The 19,220-nt window shown below is 35.5% G+C and overlaps 1 protein-coding gene across 1 annotated transcript; it reads left to right on the plus strand.

Moving 5' to 3' along the window:
- Positions 1-10,341: 10,341 nt before the first annotated feature.
- LOC114165190 lies at positions 10,342-10,917 on the plus strand. The gene has a single exon (XM_028049853.1). It carries the CDS (start codon positions 10,342-10,344, stop codon positions 10,915-10,917), a length of 576 nt encoding a protein of 191 aa, XP_027905654.1.
- Positions 10,918-19,220: the final 8,303 nt, after the last annotated feature.

A 19,220-nucleotide genomic window follows, 5' to 3' on the forward strand; every position in this document is an offset into this window, starting at 1 on the left:
GGTTGTAATAAGTTATGTAACTTATTCATAACATCATGTAGTCTGTAATTTTCTTTTTCTTGTACATTTTCATTGTACTCATTCTAGGTAAAAAAATTATAAAGTTGTGTCATTTCCTTGGAGAAGAATGGAAATTAATAGGGAATCTGGAGTTGGAGAACATTCTGGTTCAGAGTCACTAAAAAATAAGCAGTCAATTAAAGCAAAAGAAGACAACTTGACTTATCTCCGAGAGTTGGTGGGGAAGATGAAGACTATCTAGAGGAACAATTTTCGAAGGAAATATGGGAATTTACTGAATCTTCTAGAGATTGATACTCATGTTCCAAATATTACTGCTTTGGTCCAATACTATGATCCGCCACTTTGGTGCTTCACCTTCAAGGATTTTCAATTAGTGTCGACAGTAGAGGAATTTGGGGATATTCTAGACCTACCATTAGAAGGCAAAGTTGCTTACAAGATTACAACGCAAAATACATCTATTTCGACACTAGCAGGAATCTTGAAAGTACACCTTGCAGAGTTAGAAGGCAAAATGATTACAAAAGGAACCGTCAAAGGCATTCCTCAAGGGTTGCTAGGAGGGCATCTGCGCCAATTGGCTGACAAAGACATGGGGGAAACCTTCATGGATGTTCTGGCGCTTATTCTTTATGGCGTTATGATTTTCCCAAGCATCGACAATTTTGTTGATTTCTCAGCCATTAACGTTTTAATAGCATATGAAATCAATGCAGAAAATCTAGTCACAACAATCTTAGCTTATGTTTATGGGAATTTGAATATGTGTTATGAATATAAGAAGAAGAATTTGTCATGTTGCTTGCCAGTATTGTATAAATGGTTTATTTCTCATGTCAGTCAAAATTACAAGCCAACTGCTAAAGGAGCACAGGAATGGGTGTGTTTTTTTTGCTAAATTACATAATGGAATGATCAAACGAGAGGTGTCCTGGCAACATAGATCATATATCATACATTGTGGGGAGTACCCAAATGTACCTCTTGTAGGAACCAAATATTGTGTTAATTATAATCTAATATTAGCATAAAGACAATTTGGGTATCCTGTACGAGGTGCACCAAATCCAGAATCTTTAGTTGCAATGTGGAATTGCTACGAAGAAGGGACATATAATGATTTACTCCAACGGATTAGAAGTGCTTGGGGCAGCGTGGTGCGTGCAGAAAAAGCCTTAAGGCCGTGGGTAGTAAATGAGAAGATGTCTTATCAGCAATGGGTAATGAATAGGGTTAAAGTGGTGAAGCTACCGTTCAAACCAGTTGCCTTCATACCAGAACAACAAGATGTAGAGAGCGAGGAAGTAAAAGCCCATAAGGAAGAAATAGAAAAGATGAAAAAGAAAAATGTTAAGCTTGTTAATGATCTTCAAAAAGCTCATCATGAATATGTAGATCTCAAACATGATAATGAAGTCAGGACCAGAACTTGTGATGTATTGATAAAGAAGTAGAGAGAGGAAAGAAACCATCACTTCAAAGTACAACAGGATCTCGAAGCAGCTAATAAAGATCTAGCTTTTAGAGGCAAAGAGAAGAAAACAATGACATTGTTTGAACGTGAGAAAATTGGATTATGTGAAGAATTGGAAAAAGACAAAAGGGAGGCATTAAACAAGCTGCATAATGCACAAGTTAGGATTAAGGAGATGGAACAACAGAAAGAAAAAAATGACAACAACTTATAAGGCAAAGCTAGAAGAAGAGCGTTGGTATAGAGCGAAGTTAGAAAATGACATAAAATACAAGAACGGATAGTTTGAGAGACAGATGAAGGATACAATATCGACTTATGAAGAAAAAGTGGCTGAAGAGAGTTGGTACAGGGCAGAGTCGGAGGACAAAAATTAGAGATTGAGAAATGAATGTGATGAGTTAAAGGGAGCTGTAGAGCATTGGAAAGGATGTTTTTCAAAGTTAGCAGCTATGGCTAACAGAGAAATTGAACATGTACCCAAGATGTTCACGGATGCTGAGATTGCAATGCCTATATTCAATCCATCAAAAGAAATTGAAGATTTCCTTAGTTACTATAGGAAGCTAGTAGGGGAAATGAAGAACATAGTGGCTAGAGCTCGAAATTGATGATTATGCTTTCTTTCTGTTTCTTGTTATTTTGAACTTCTGAAGGATCAAATGGGTAAGATCTTGGAGGCATTGAGGGCTATGAAGAGTTCAGGAGAAAGTTCAGCGGTTGACAGTGGTACTTCCTACCCTCCAAGCTTTCATCCTCATGTATCAAGTGGACATACAATTTACCCACCACATCATCAAGTGAGTCAAAGGACATCATCTCAAGCTTTTCCACCTTATGGCTTACCCCCAGGTTACACACCTCCAATAGCAGAGTATGTAGAGCAAGTTAAGAATCTGTTTTCTGGTGGTAATACAAGCATACCTGTTTCATTACCTAATGAGCACTTCCAAGTGTCAACTGGGACGTTGATTTTAGGAACCATGTACGCCCAGGAGAAAATGTGGTTGGAATAACAACATATACAGATCCTAATGTATCGATTCCACCACATGTTTTAACTACAGGTGTGGGTTCACAAGAAAAGACATTGGCTCAAGTGATTTCATCGACTAAGAATAACAAGGGAAAGTTAGAGATATTGGATGAGAGACTACGGGCTATTAAAGGGAATAAAAGTTATGGATTTGGTGATGTTGTCGGCTTATCTTTGGTCCTTGATGTGGTGATAAGCCCTAAATTTAAAGTGCCTGAGTTTGAGAAATATAGGGGGACTACGTGTCCAAGGAGCCATTTAACAATGTATTATCGAAATATGGCTGGCCATACTCATGATGAGAAATTGTTTATCCACTTTTTTCAAGATAGCCTAGCTGGGGCAGTGTTGAATTGGTACATGCACCTTGAGCCAACTCATATTCATTCTTGGGTGGATCTAGTAGATGCTTTCATAAAGCAATATAAATTTAATATGGATACAACACCAGACAAAATACAATTACAAAATATGACAATGAAGAAAAATAAAACTTTCAAAGAGTATGCCCAGCGTTGGAGAGAGATAGCTGCCTAGGTCGAGCCACCACTATATGATAAGGAGATGATTGCAATGTTTGTGAATACGCTACAGCCTCCGTTTTAAGAGCATATGATTGGGAATTGGAATATATCTTCTAATTTTGCAGACATCATTATTATTGGTGAAAGGATTGAGACCGGGATAAAAAATGGTAAAATTGCATATGGCTCGCCCGCGGATGCAAATACCAAAAAACCAAGTTTCAATCAAAGTAAGAAAAAAGAAGTAGAAGTTCATGTCGCATCCGTATGGGATAACCGCACACCTGTTAATTACCAAATATAGCCTGTTTCAAATAATTAGTTTCAACCTCAGAAAGCGGTTGTTAGTGATAGTCAGAACCCTGGTCAAAGAACCAATACAAGAAGGGAAAGGAAGTTTTTTCATTTTACTCCCATTCCTATGACATACACATAGTTGTTACCGATGCTTCTTCGTAAATCTTTTGTTGAAATTTGCCCATTGAAGCCACAACAGCTTCCTTTTTCCAAAAATTATGATCCAAATGCTACATGTGACTACCATGGGGGAGCAAAGGGGCATTCGATAAAAAGGTGTATTCCTATCAAATACGAGGTTCAGTCTTTAATTGATTCAGGGTGGTTGACATTCAAAGAAGATAAACCTAGTATTGAAGATAACCCTTTGTCGGGGCATGAGAAAACTTCAACAAATGCTATTGAGGTAAGGGAGTAGAGGTTGGTAAGAAAAGTGAGTGAAATTCGAAGCTTATGAAATTCATCGTGGAAGCACTATTGGTGAAAAGGCTGGTAAAGGGCGAATATGATTCAAGTAATGCCTGTGCATTCCATCCGGGTGTCGAACATTCTATTGATGATTGTGTGGAGTTCAAGCTAAAGCTGCAAAATCTAGTTGATAATTATTTCTTGCAAGTTTTTCATGGAAAGAAGGATGAGGAGGTATTGGCACAAACTGATGAAGAGTCCCATTTAACCACACCAGAACCTTTAGTGATTCATTTCACTAGACCTGCACCTTCTCTCATGGAACAAGGAAGGCAACCCATGGTGATAAAAAACACTATAAAAGTGACAGTGTTTTTCCATGGAAGTATGGAGTACATGAACTTTGTGAGGGACAACAAGTTGAGAACACTTCTATGCATGAAGGTCCAATTGTTGAAAATATATCAGGTCTTGGTGGGATAACAAGGAGTGGTCATTTCTTTACACTACCATATCTAAGGAAGGAAGGACGCTACAAAAGTAAAGTAAATGATGGAATTGAAAAAGAAAGAGATATTAAAAGGAAAGACAATACAAGTTTAGGAAGAATGCAGAAAGGATAAACAAAAGGAAATATCAAATGAAGAGGCCTGTGAATTCTTGAAATTCATCCAACAAAGCGAATACAAGGTGGTGGAGCTGTTGAATCATATGTCGGCTCGAATTTCACTTTCGGAATTGCTCATGCATTTGACAGCTCACCGAAAATTACTAATGAAAATACCTAGTGGGGCTCATGTTGAGCAAAATATTTTGCTGCATAAATTTGAAGGGATTGTTAACAATATTAGCATTAATGATTTCCTTACTTTTTCGGATGATGAGATACCCGTTGAAGGAAGAGGACACAATAAGGCTCTTCATGTATCTATTAAATGTCTCGACCATGTTATAGCTCGTGTGTTGATTGATAATGGTTCTTCCCTAAATGTGATGCCTAAGGCGACGCTAGAGAAGTTATCACGTGATAAATTCCCTATGAAGCCAAGTACTATCATTGTGAGAGCTTTTGATAGTAGCAACAAAGAAGTGATGGGAGAAATAGAATTGCCAGTTCAAGTTTGTCTGCGTGTATTTCAAATAACTTTTCAAGTAATGGACATCCTACCGGCGTACAGTTGTTTACTTGGTAGACTTTGGATTCATTCTGCACGGGTGGTGCCTTCCACTTTACATCAAAAGTTGAAGTTTGTAATGGGGGATAAGATGGTAACAGTTTCGGGGGAAGAAGATTTTTTGGTGAGTAGTCCTTCATTTGCTCGATATATTGAAACAATAGAGGAAGCTCTTGAGACGAATTTTCAAGCTTTAGAGATTGTGGGGAATGCATATGTTGAACCATTTTAAATAAAGGCATATTTATCATGTGCCTCTCTAATGATGGCAAGGCTTATGTTGAGAAAAGGTTATGAATATGGAAAAGGCCTAGGCAAAGTTGGACAAGGACTGTAAGACCCGTGTAAATTTAATTAATTAAATAAATAAACAATTAATAAATGTAGGTAGTGGGAGCCTTTATGGCATTAAATATTGATTGATGTGATGTGAAAAAGTACTAACTCAAATGGTTGAGAGTACTTAATTGTGTGAGAGGACTTGGGTTCAAGTCCTAAGTATGCCATTCATGTGTTAATTAATTGATGAATGGGCAGTCAAGAGGGGCTGGAAAAACAACCACTAATGGACCTTGAATGGCAAATAAGTTAGCTTAATGCCATTTTCGTTTTTCCTCCCATCATTGCTAATTAAGGTGAAATTTAGTGAGAATTAAGGGGGAGAGAGGGTTTATGCTAAGGCTGTCATAGGTACACTTGGAGAGAGAAAATCACAGTGCAAAGAGACGGAAGTGAGAGTTGAGAAGGAGTTCTGAAGGAGGAATCAAGCTAAGGAATCCAGGTTAGGGGTGCTGAACTCGTAATTCCATTGTCATTGGTTAATGAATGTTGTATGAAATGAATATGCATTATTTCTTATTGCCAATTATCTTGAGTTCTAGATTTCTGGAAAATTTTCAGAAATTGCCTGGCGGCTCATTCAAAGTCGCCAAGCGACACATGCAGTTTTGCCTGATTTTTTGGGCTCCTGATAGGAATCGCTTGGCGATGAGCTTAGTGTTGCCAGGCGACGCAAACTACGCCACCTAGTTTTCTGGGTTGATCATGAACTGCCTGGCGGTGAAGAATACTCGCCAGGCGACGTAGACATTTTTGTTTGATTTTCGGGTTCTGCATGTTCTGGGTTGATCTGGTTCGGTGGAAAAGGCGTGTTAAACACGAATGGACCAAAAGGAAGGGATTAACTATGAAAAGTCATGGTAGTGTGAGGGAATCAAATGAAATTGGCTATGAATGAATGTTAGGGTGGAGTAATTAGGTGTTTCGGGAATTGTATAACAATTGCGTAGTGAACTACAAACTTATTGGATCGAATTGTGGACTAAATCTATAATTGTGAACCTAAGTATATGACCATGACATATTGGGTGTATGATTAAAGTACTGGTGTGAATTGCAAAGAAGAAGGTGGGCGCAGGTGCTGGAAAAATCTGGTTTCTTCCCAGAAATTGTATGCACCGCCTGGCGACGGTTCTTCTGCCACCAGGTGACACGTTCGGACAGGCAGCCAGGTGGTTTTGGCTCGTGATTGGTCTTTGGTGTGGTTATTTGGAATTTTAGGCACCTAATACTGAGTATTGGAGTAGGAGGCGTGGGAGGGGAGCCTTGCATGTGAGATGAATTAATAAGTATGGGAAAGGGTACTAATGGGGATGTTAGGCACGTAAAAAACAAGATAGTATGTTAATTGTGATGTGGTTAAGAAATTTTTGGAATTGTAATTACGAACTTGTTGAGAGGTTAATTATTGTTTATATAGCATGGTTTAAGTGAGTAAAGGTATGAGGATATAATGAGTTGCATCTTGTGTGAATAGAGGTATGAACTGAAGAGTGAGACTATGGATGTGTGAATGATGAATTCAGTCATAGGGTTATGACTTGGAACGTATTCTTGGAGTCGTGGCTCAGAATAGCGAGTGTTTACGCATGTGTTCTACAATTGATGGCTTGTAGGTTGGACAACAGTGATACCTTGAGATTATCGACCAAAGAAGTAGAACATGGATTACATGGTGGTGGTGTTATATAAATTGTTGCATATGTTTATTTTCCTTTAGTTCACCCTATCTACGTGTATTTGGCGATGATCGTGTACGCGGTACACGAGAGCAGATGATGTTGCTGGTGGTTCTGGTGGAGTGTAGATCTGGAGCATGGACTAGTTGGGGAACTTTGTAGCAGCGTTTCATCATTTTTATGAGTTTTGAGAATTTTCTTGTAATCATTAGAATTATAGAACTTGGCTTTATAATGAGACTGTTTTGATAATGTATTGTGTTTATAAAAAAATTGGATTTGAGTTGTTTTTTTTTTATGTAATAAAGTTTTAAATTCACGCGGTTTTGGGAAACGATTTATAATAAATAAAAGTATTATTATTACGTTTCTATTTTGTTATTTAAAATTCATAATATCAGCACGGGATGTTACAATGACTAATATGTCCACTGAAAATTGTTGAGAACAAGAATAAATATGGCCTGGGGTACAAGCCTACTAAGGAGGAAAAAAGAAGACTAATGGAGGAAAAGAAAGAACAAAGCTTAGCTCACTTGCAAGGTCGGGAGCTGAGGGTAGCAAAAATCTCTATTTGTGACTTAAAGAGGAGCTTTCATAGTGCTGGATGGATCAATACTAGTCAAGTGGCAGCTGTTGAAGATGAACCTGGGGAAGGAAGTTCCAGTTTGGTACAACCATGTCCTTCAGACATGTAGATCGATAATTGGAAAATCGTGAATTTACCCGTGGTGTTTAAGTTCAATCAAATGTAATGCTTGTTTTTCTTTTTGTCTAGTTGTTCTTTTCGTTTTTTCTCCAAAACACACTATAGAATGTCTTTATGGACTGGTTCTATCTTTCTTTTTTCGTTCAATGTGATGTTCAATTATGTTTGCTTTCACTACGTACTTTGTTTCTTTATTTATTTTCTTTTATAAATTCAAAATAATGCATATGTGACGATGAATATTTTGAAAATAATGATGTCAATATTCCTAATTTTGAGCACCTTATTGATAATATGGATGATGAACATGAAGACAATTTGGAACCTTCTTCTAAGTTGTTAAGGTTAGTGGAACAAGAAGACAGAGAAATAAAACCCTATCAAGAAATCATTGAAATACTTAATCTAGGGGATGAAAATGAGAAAAAAGGAGGTTAAAATTGGTAACAACATGAGTAAGGAGGTATGAGGAAAATTATGTTATTTGTTGAAAGAGTTCATACCAAGATATGCCTGGGTTGGATAATGATATAGTGCAACATAAACTTCTACTTAAAAAAGAATGTCCCCCGGTTAAACAAAAATTAAGACAGATGAAAAGTGAAATGTCACTAAAGATTGAAGAAGAGGTGAAGAAGCAATTTGATGTAGGATTTTTGGTTGTAGCAAAATATCCTCAATGGGTGGCTAACATTGTCCTTGTACCAAAAAAGGATGGTAAAGTTCAAATGTGTGTTGATTATAGGGATTTGAATTGAGCTAGCCCTAAGGATAATTTCCCATTACCACATATTGACATCTTGGTAGATAATACTGCTAGATTTTCATTGTTCTCTTTCATGGATGGATTCTCGGGTTATAATCAAATTAAGATGGCGCCGAAAGATATGAAAAAAACCACATTTATTACACTTTGGGGAACATTTTGTTATAAAGTGATGCCATTTGGACTTAAAAATGTTGGGGCAACTTATCAAAGAGCGATGGTGACTTTTTTTCATGATATGATGCATAGAGAAATTGAGGCTTATGTGGATGATATGATTGCTAAATCTAAATCAGAAGATGATCATCGTTAATTTGAGAAAATTGTTTGAGAGGTTAAGGAAGTTTAAACTAAGATTGAATCTAGCTAAATGTACCTTTGGTGTAAAATCAGGAAATTGTTGGGTTTTATTGTCAGTGAAAAAGGTATTGAGGTTGACCTAGATAAGGTACGAGCAATAATGGAAATGTCAGTTCCAAATACTGAAAAAGAGGTGTGAGGGTTTTTAGGCAGATTGTTGCGTAAAAATCAAGTTGTGGAATGGAATGAAGATTGCCTAGTAGCCTTTGATAGAATCAAACAGTATTTGCAGGATCCTCCCTACTACGTCCACTGGTATCGGGGAGCAATGGCGGACCAGCAGAGGGACAGGGGGGAGCCACGGCTCCCCCAAAATTTTTTGTATTTTTTTAATATATATTTACATATATTTTTTAAATTATAATTATATATTATTTATATTAAGTTTATATTATGAAAAATAATAATAATAAATAAAATAATAAATGTAATGGAAATATTGATTTATAAAAAAGATTAGGATTTTGTTTTTGTTATAAAATTTTTCTACCATGTAAGTTATTATGAAAGTGTGTGAAGGCGAAAAAAATATGAAGAGATTGGAAACAGATGTTGGAGAACACATAGATTGAGATTGAAATATACATTTATGTATGATCTCTCACATATCAAGCTTAATATCTTATAATGATTTATGTATGTTAGATTTATGATTCTTTTTAGGATGTTTATCCCAAATTAGTATAAACCCTAATTATGATTTTAGGGATTCTTTTATGAAATTGGTACGAACTCTACTTATAATTTTTTCCAAATTAGTATAATCTTTAATTATGAAATTTAGGGATTTTGTGCCTATGGTAAATTTGGTAAAGTTTTGAATTTATACAGGAGAGATGATAAATTTATATTAGAAAGATTGTAATAAAAAGTAAAAGAATTATTTTTTTTAGGGAGGAAAGTTTTTGATAAAGGTGAAAAAAAATTGCATCTACGTTAATTAAACTTGAGAAATTTCATGAGAACCAAAAATTCAAGACAATTAAAAACAAATATCTAAAGTTCTTAGAGTTACATATAATGAATTTAAAAATTCATTAGAACACAATCCGGGAAAAGTATCTTCAAATTTCACAATACTCACCAAATAAAATTGATGAGGTACGAAGGGCTTATCTAAAATGGTATTCATTGTTTGGTATTATGATATAATAATGAATGATAGTCATATTTTTTTGAATTCTTTTATTATGTGTGCCTGTTTTAAGTAGAAGAAATGAGAAAAGAAAATGAAGATATTTTTTAACTATATATATATATATATATATAAAATATAATTTGGCACCCCCAAATTTTTTGTCCAAGTTCCGCCAGTGTCGGGGAGGCCCCTCATTTTGTATTTAATTATGTTGGATGAATCGATGGGTTGTGTTTTAGGGCAGCATGATGAGACAGAGAAGAAAGAGCATGCCATTTATTATTTGAGTAAAAGGTTTACAGGTTGTGAACAAAGATATTCTATGTTGGAACGAACTTGTTGTGCATTAACATATGCAGCACATCGTTTACGTCAGTATATGTTGAGTCACACTACTTGGTTGATATGCAAGATGGACCCAATTAAGTATATTTTCGAAAAGCCTGCTCTCATTGGCAGATTGGCTTTGTGGAAAATGTTGCTATCAGAATATGATATAGTCTATGTGATTCAAAAAGCCGTTAAGGGAAGTTCTTTAGCAAAATATCTGGCTCAACAGCCCATTGAAGATTATCAATCTATGCAACCTGACTTCCCAAATGAGGACATTCTTGCCCTATTTGGTGAAAAGGAAGGTGGCCATCATGAAAAGGCTTGGATATTACTGTTTGATGGAGCATATAATGCACTTGGACATGGAATAGGGGCAATGCTCATTTTGCCAGAGAATCATTACATTTCGATGACAACAAGGTTGTGCTTTAGTTGTACCAATAATGTTGCAGAATACGAAGCATACACTATGAGTATTTTGGCAGCTATCAAGTCGAAGGTGAAGGTGTTGAAAGTCTATGGTGACTCGACATTGGTGGTTCATCAATTAAAAGGGGAATGGGAGACTAGAGACCAAAAGTTAATCCCTTATCAAACATACATTAAAGGATTGATGGAGCCTTTCGATTCCATTGAGTTCCATCACATTCCATGAAAGGATAATCAATTAGCTGATCCTTTGGCCACCTAGTCGTAAATGTTTGAAATTAGTCAAGATTAGGAAATGCTGATGATCAAAATGAGGAGTTATGAACAACCGACGTACTGTTATTTTGTAGAAGAATCAAATGCTAAGCCTTGGTATTTTGATATAAAGCACTATCTTAAAACCCGAGAATATCTTGAAACAACTTCTAAGAATGATAAAAGAACCCTGAGAAGGTTAGCTTCATGTTTTATTCTAAATGGGAATGTGTTGTATAAAAGCAATCATGACATGGTACTCCTCAGATGTGTCGATGCAAGAGAAGCAAGGTTGATATTGAAAGAAATTCATGAAGGGGCTTTCGGTACACACATGAATGGGCACTCTATGGCAAAAAAGATTTTGAGAGCTGGTTATTTTTGGTTAACTATGGAGAATGATTGTTACATACATGTGAAAAAATGTGAAAAATGTCAGACCTATGCAGATAACATTAATATAGCTCCTACAACCTTAAATGTTCTATCTACACCATGGTCATTTGCGATGTGGGGAATAGATGTTATTGGAGCCATAAAACTGAAGGCGTCAAATGGACATCGTTTCATTCTGGTTGCAATTGATTATTTCACCAAATGGGTGGAAGCAGCTTTTTATGCCAATGTGACCAGAAAAGTGGTAATGAAAAAGGAGTTGATATGTCGATATGGGCTGCCTAATAAAATTATCACTGATAATGCAACTAATCTGAATAATCAAATGATGAAAAAGTTATGTGAAGAATTCAAAATTCAACATCACAATTCGTCTCCTTATCGTTCGAAAATGAATGGGGTCGTTGAAGCTGCTAATAAGAATATAAAGAAGATTATGCAAAAAATGGTGATTACATATAAAGATTGGCATGAAATTCTTCTTTTTGCCCTACACGGATATCGTACGTCAGTACTGACCTCAACTGGTGCAACGCCTTTCTCTTTGGTATATGGGATGGAAGCGGTTCTTCCTTTTGAGGTAGAAATCCCATCTTTGAGGGTGCTAATGGAAACTCGGTTAGAAGAAGCAGAATGGGTTCAGGCTAGATTTGATCAACTTAACTTAATTGAAGAAAAAAGGTTAATAGGAGCTTGTCATGGACAATTGTATCAGAGAAGGATGAAAAGGGCATTTCATAAAAAGGTTCGTCCTAGAGAGTTTCATGAAGGTGATCTGGTCTTGAAAAAGATTTCGCCTATACAAAAAGATCACAAATGGAAATGGATTCCAAATTATGAAGGCCCATACGTAGTGAAGAAGGCATTTTCAAGCGACAAGCTAGTTCTCACAAAAATGGATGGGGAAGAGTTACCTCTACCTATAAACTCAGATGTTATAAAGAAGTTCTATGTGTAATGATCTGATAATGATTGGGAAATATTGACATTGTTTTTTATGGTTCATTGTATTATGCTTTATTGTAGTCAAGTTTGGATTGTTATTTCTTTGTAATTTTGTTTTACATTCTTTTGAAAGTGTCTTTTGGCATTACACTAAGCTTTTTGAAATAAAATACCATGGGTTTAAATCACAAAGTTCAAGTCATTCAGTATAGCCCAAAGTGGTTCTTGAAGGGTCTCATGGAAGTGAGCAAAATAAACAAGAAGATCACAAGTCGAAATTGTTTGACTATGCAATTGCAAATATAGTGCATCACTAGAAGAGGCAAAAGAAAGTGAAGAGAATTAATCAGAGGGAGGAGATAGGGTTTGTCTATGTCTTGTGGCATTAAGGGTAGCAGATTAATACTTCCTATTTTGAAGCATTTACACTCATGTTGTTTAAGTCCTCCAATTCATCAAGATTTCCCTAAGATAAAGGATTTGCCAAAGAAAAGAGAACATAAATAGTACGCTAGGGCACAATTTGATAGCCCTGTTTGACTAAAAAGGTTGTTCTGAGTAAGGTTAAAAAAAAGAAAAGACAAAAGAGAGTTGGACACGCAAATAAAAATAAACAATGATATGTGTCTGATGCCATTTGTTTTTGTCACTAAGTTATCTCTCTGAAGAGAATGGGGCAGTCAAGTTTTAAAATGATGTGTGGTCATCTTTTCCTCATCCGAAAAAATGATGAAAAAAATATATTTCCATTGTACCCTCTTTGAGCCAAAAAATAATAATTCGTTTCCAAAATACCACTGAATAAGGATCAACATGTCAAGAATTGCAAGGCTATTACACATATTAAATTAAGTGAGAAAGCATTTCAATAGAAAAAGCCAAAAATTGAAAATACAAAGAAAGTCATAAAGTAATAAATCTAAATGGCTGAAAAAAGAACTTGAGAAGGAAAAGTTGAGAATGAAGAGAAATTTAAAAGTTCAAGACCCTAGATGATAGTCAAGGTGATAATCTTACAAATGATCTTTGTTACAAAATGTAAAAGCCACTAATAATTTATTTGGGCCTCCAATATCTATTTCTTTCAAAACCCTTAAGCTTAAGCCACGTTATAAGCTAATAAAAGTCCACACTGATTGAAAAATGTCTGTCAAATTTTGTTCATGGGAATAACTTAGAAACAAAAAGAAGTTGGTTTATGACACATCATTGAAAAAAAAGGAAAAGAGAGAAAAAATAAAAACTCAATCAGTTCTTAAATTTAGTCAAAAGTTTTAAAATGGGGCAATCCTTTTGATACAAGTTTTTCCATTGAAACACGTTATTGTCACAAAATTGAGTCAGTTGTGCAACATCTATCCATGGGTTCAAACATACTTGAGGTGTATTGTGCATCAAAGAAGAGAATGTAAGGCATACAATGCTCTCATTACACGCAAAGATTTGCCTAATTCCTCGTGGTTCTAATATAGAGTGTAATGTGATAATGAGAAAAACAAATTATGAGTAGGCATTGAAATTGATGATTGCAAAAGCAAATGATTACAGAGACATGTGTCTTCTTAAAAAAATGATGAATGAATGAAAAAATGAAAAATGAGATGAAAAATGATGATGAAGAATGAATGATAGAGGATGAAAGGGAAAGAAAAATGAAAAGACAAAGGTTCTAGGTGATTCATGCATAACATGCATTCATATTGTCTAAACTAGGATATCATACATTCAATTACGTTTTTTATATCAAGGCACTCTCCTATGGAATGGTTATTCATTTCATATGTTTATATCAAGACCCTCTTCAATGGAATGGGGATTGATTTTCATGTGCTTTCATATCGAGACCCTCTGCAAGGCAATGGTCATCGACATTTCATATCAAGGCCCTCTCCGATGGAATGGTCATTAATTTCATATATTTATATCAAGACCCTCTTTGATGGAATGGTCATTGATTTCATATATTTATATCAAGACCCTATTTGATGGAATGGTCATGGATTTCGTATGTTTATATGAAGGCCCTCTCAGATGGAATGGTCATTGATTTTGTATGTTTATATCAAGGTCCTCCCCAATGGAATAGTCATTGATTTCATATGTTTATATAAAGACCCTCTCCGATGGAATGGTCATTGATTTTCTTAATGTTTGCATTGATGTGGTTTCTTTTTAGCCCGAATGAAATTAGTGTGAGTAAAATAATATTTTTGTGTTTTAAAATAAAAAATAAAAAAGATAATTTCATTCTTTTAATTAATTAATAAAATTCAAAAATTAAAAAATTAAAAATTGAAAATAAAAACGGTTACAAGATTGGAGGGAACGATTTTTTATTCCTATCTCAACTTCTACTTCAACTCCTACTCATGACTTCAAATTTTCACATATTGACACATCAAGAAGAAAAAACCAAGATCGCTCATCGTCAGACAAGATCGCTCATTTTTGGAGGTATCCTTTCCATTCACGAAATACCCTTCCATTTACGAAACATGATCTTACAAACATCTTCTACCCTTGTTCACGGGACAACAATAATGAACGAGTGGAGCAGAAAACCCAGAATTACAACAAATGATATAAACAACATTCAGAACCAAGAACAGGGGATAACAGTGATAGAAACACAAAATTGAGACATAAAATAAGGTATGAAATCTTAAAATTTTGCTACGATTCATTGCTCATTTTATTATTGTTGTAATGGTATAAATTGTAAAATTCTTCATCTGATGCTGCCTGAAATCACTAATCATTCAATTAAAACTAGAATATTGATAAAATAAAGGAGAATTGGATTTAAGTAATTTGAAATAAAAGAAAAATAGAAAGGAGCCGATTTGCCGCTACCAAATAGGGATTCGGTAGTGAACATTGACATTGCGAGAAATGTTGGAGGCAGTTTGAGTTGGTGTTGGAGTAACTTGGGGTCCAGTTAGAGAAGTGAAGTTCTTGCACGAGAGAAAAGACTATCGTAGTGGCTCTATTCAGTCGTTGATGGTGGTTGTGACGGCAAACGACAGTGATTTTGGTGGTTCGAAGAAGACACGAGGAGAGGAAACGGTGCGACGGTGTTTCACACAGCTCTAAGTGGTGGTGTAGTGGCGAGCAGCGCTAGTACCGACGTTGACAAAACTTTAAGAGTGGTCGCCGTCACCGTTGGCGGCTTTGCCGCGAGCATGGTTGTGTTTTGAATGGTGGTCGCGTATGATGGTGTGGTGGCGTAGATGGTTGTTGATGTCTCGTAAGCAGTGTCGTCGGCGGGCTCGTACGAGATGGGTAGCGTTGGTGCTTGCGTGATGGCCGTTAGCGGAAGGAAGAAGATGAAGTTTGGGGTGTTAAGTTTTATTTTACCTTATGTACCTGCGTTTTCACTAAGCACACACATCTCACTCCTTTAATTTCCTGTTTTATGCTAAGATGTGTTTACTTTATGCACCACATGTTTCTCTTTATGCACCCCGTTTCCATATGTGTAGTTTTTCTCATTGCACTCACATACTCACTTATGCACCCTTTTTTTTTTCAAGTGTACCCTTTTTCTAATTAAACTCACATTTCAATCACATAATTTTCTAAAATAATAATTTTTTTTGAAATGAAAATTAAAATAATTTTTAAAAATGATAAAAATAAGAATAAATAAAAATTTAAAATTATTTTCTCTTTTCTTACTTTATTGTCTAATCGACCGTTCGCGTCGCACGACATTTTCTTTTCAAATATATAAAAAATTATATAAATATTTGTGTGTCTAATCAGTCGCTTGCGTCGCACAACACTCCTTTTCAAAATATAAAAAATCATATAAATGTTTTGGGTGTATAATTGACCGCTCGCGTCACACGATACTCATTTTCAAATATACGAATATAAAAAATGTTTTTCTTTATGTTAACTCGGCCGCACGCGTCACATTACTCTCATTTTCAAAAAATATCAAAAGACAACTTTCAAAAATTAAATAATTTAATCAAACCTTTTTTATAAAGAACTATGTAGTCTTGATTTCTCATTTTTAATGAGAATACGAAGGACCAAGGTTTTAATCCTTGTCGGGTCCCTTTTACTCAAAACATATGTTTGTTCAATATTTTCTTATTATAGGGTGCTAATACCTTCCTTACGCGTAACTGACTCCAGGACCCTAAATTTGGTTTTCGCGGACTTTATTTTATTTTTATGGTTTTCCATAATTTTCCAGAATAATCTATAGTGGCGAGTTCAAATTAATTTTATTTTTAAGTTTGTCGTCCCGTCGTGATTTAGGTTGCGACAATTTCCATATCTTCGATATTTACAAAATATTTGACAAATAAAATCCAAATACTAATCTTTTATAAAGTTATTCAGTAAATCCTTAATTATTTAAAAAGATAATAATAAACATATCAATAAAAGATAAAAATAAATATAATAAAAAATATGATAATGCCAATTATCAATTTCACTAATCAAACACAAATTACGAGTACATAAACTCACTACAAGAATGTAGGTTTTTTTTCGTCGACCAAAATCGGACGCCACTAGTGCAAAACCGACGAAAAGAGGATGATCTCATCGGTCCAGCGACGGCAATATGGGCCACGCTCATTTCCTGGATGCAAAGCTCATTTGCGTCGGCCAAATGGGGACGAACATTTGCTGCTTGTTTATCGTCGGCTCAATCGACGAAAACACATAAAAAATATAATAATAAGTTCGTATGCGTGGGTCAAGCCCACGAACACCTAAAAATTTTTCAAAATTTTGTGTGGGCTAAGCCCACGAATAATTCTCTATGCGTAGGCAAAGCCCACGAATGATTGAAATAAAATATCTAAAATAGAGGGCTTTGCGTGGGTTTAGCCGACACAAACAATTTTCCTTATAATTGTTGGCGTGGGCTTAGCCCACGCAAATGTTTATTTCCAGACACATCGCAAAATCTACATCCAACAATTCCAAAACCTGCATCCAGACACAATTCAAACAATAATTCAGGATATCATTTGATTCATTTAGAAGCGAAATTGCAAACACAAAATTAAGTAAATTGTGACTTTAATTAGATCAAATTACAGTCGCACAAAAATCTACAAGTCTAAAATCCAAAGAAGACAAGTCCACCTAAAAAGCTTATTCTAAAAACCTAATTTAGATCTCATAACCAAAAAATTACTCAATCAATAGGAATTCAATCAACAATGTAGTGAAGTTTAATCAACAAGAGTACAATTAGAGATGTCAAAATGAGTTTTAACCCGTGAGCCAACCCGGCTCACCACGGGTTCGAGCCGGGTTGGGTTGAGAAAAATTCAACTTTTTCAAAAGTGGGTTGAACTCAACCCGGCTCAATTAACCCACGGGTTAAACGGGTTCGAGCCGGGTTGAAGGTGGGTTGGCCCACTTAACCCACCAACATTTTTTTACAATTTCTTTTAATTTTTTTAAATTTTCTTTTAATTTTTTTAATAATTATTTACTATTCCTATTATATTTGTTCACAATTTCATATTTTTAAATGCTAGAATGTTGCTTAATTATATTTGAATAGTTTAAATGTTTAATTAATTTGATTGTCAAGTTATATATATGTTGATACTTTACTCTTTAACTATAATCTTTATAGTAAATTACTCAAGTAACCGTCTTATAAACAATTTTTTCTAAATTAGCATGAAAAAAATATATAGTTTTTTTACTTATATTTTGTTGAATAGCATGATAGAAAATTTGTAATATTAGCCATGCTTCCTTAGACTAATGGATACTTTCTTGGAAATAATTCTTCATATATTGGTGGTGAGCATGATCAAAATATTGGTTCTTGATTTTACTATGATTGTCATTTCATGGGTTACTTAAAAATTTATTTAAATATTTGAATACTAAAAAAAATAAATAAATAATTTTTTTAGGTGGGTTGGTGAGCCAACCCACTTAACCTACCAACCCGTGGTGGGTTGAGCCGGGTTACAGAATTTCTGGCTCACCAGAAAGTGAGCTGGGTTAGGTTCACTCATTTTCAACCCGGCTCGTGGTGAGCCAACCCGTGTGAGCCGGGTTGGCCCACTTTGACATGTCTAAGTACAATCACTAACCTGGATGCTTTAAAAATCTGCTGGATTCGAACAAAAATTCCTAAACCACGCTTATGAAAATCCCTAAATCTGCGAGGAAGCTCGTCGGCGCACCCTCTCTCGCCCAAGCCTCCACGCTCGTCACGACATTCGTCTTGCGAGAGCAGCTCGCATCGTAACAGAACCTCGCATCCTCGCAGTAGGTGGCGTCTTTGAAGAAGCTAGCCTCATTGGAGTATTGTTCTTGTCGCCCACTTGCCTCGATGGAGTTTCGCCACTCATGAAAAAAAAAACGCACGCCACAGAGAATGAGGGAAATGTCGAGACTGACTCGAGGGAAGGGGAAAGCGGAAGGGGGAAAAGTGAAATTTGATGTTTTCCCCCTATACTTCAACCTAAAGTTTAATTTTTTTTTATCTCAGAAGTGTATACGTGGGCCAGCCGACGCAAACAATTTAATTTGTTATGCGTGGGCCATCCGACGCAACTTATTGGTTGATTTGCGTCGGCCAAACCGACGAGAATCTAAAATTAATATTTTTTTTCATTTCTACGAATAGATAATTTTTGTTTCTAAATAACTTTTTGGTTACCTTGGTTTTGCGTGGGTCTGGTCGTCGTATTTTGCGTCCTATACTGATTCGACGCCATAATTTCGATGCTAAAACCGCGCATTCTTGTAGTGACTTATTCGGTTACAACGAGTACATAAATCTCTCCATTTTACCATTCTCAATCTCCATATGAGATTAGGAGTTCACTAGAAAATAGAAAAAGTCACCGACAACACAATTTAAGCTCATTTGGAAAAGCTTCACGGTATGAATAATTACATAAACTTTCTTTCAACCCCAAAAGACCAAAA

The sequence above is a fragment of the Vigna unguiculata genome, chromosome 10 (genome assembly GCF_004118075.2).
Source record: "Vigna unguiculata cultivar IT97K-499-35 chromosome 10, ASM411807v1, whole genome shotgun sequence".
Taxonomy (NCBI): Eukaryota; Viridiplantae; Streptophyta; class Magnoliopsida; order Fabales; family Fabaceae; genus Vigna; species Vigna unguiculata.

Excerpts from the sequence above, each read along its gene's own strand:
- LOC114165190 (XM_028049853.1), top strand. The coding sequence starts at position 10,342 with ATGGACCCAATTAAGTATATTTTCGAAAAGCCTGCTCTCATTGGCAGA.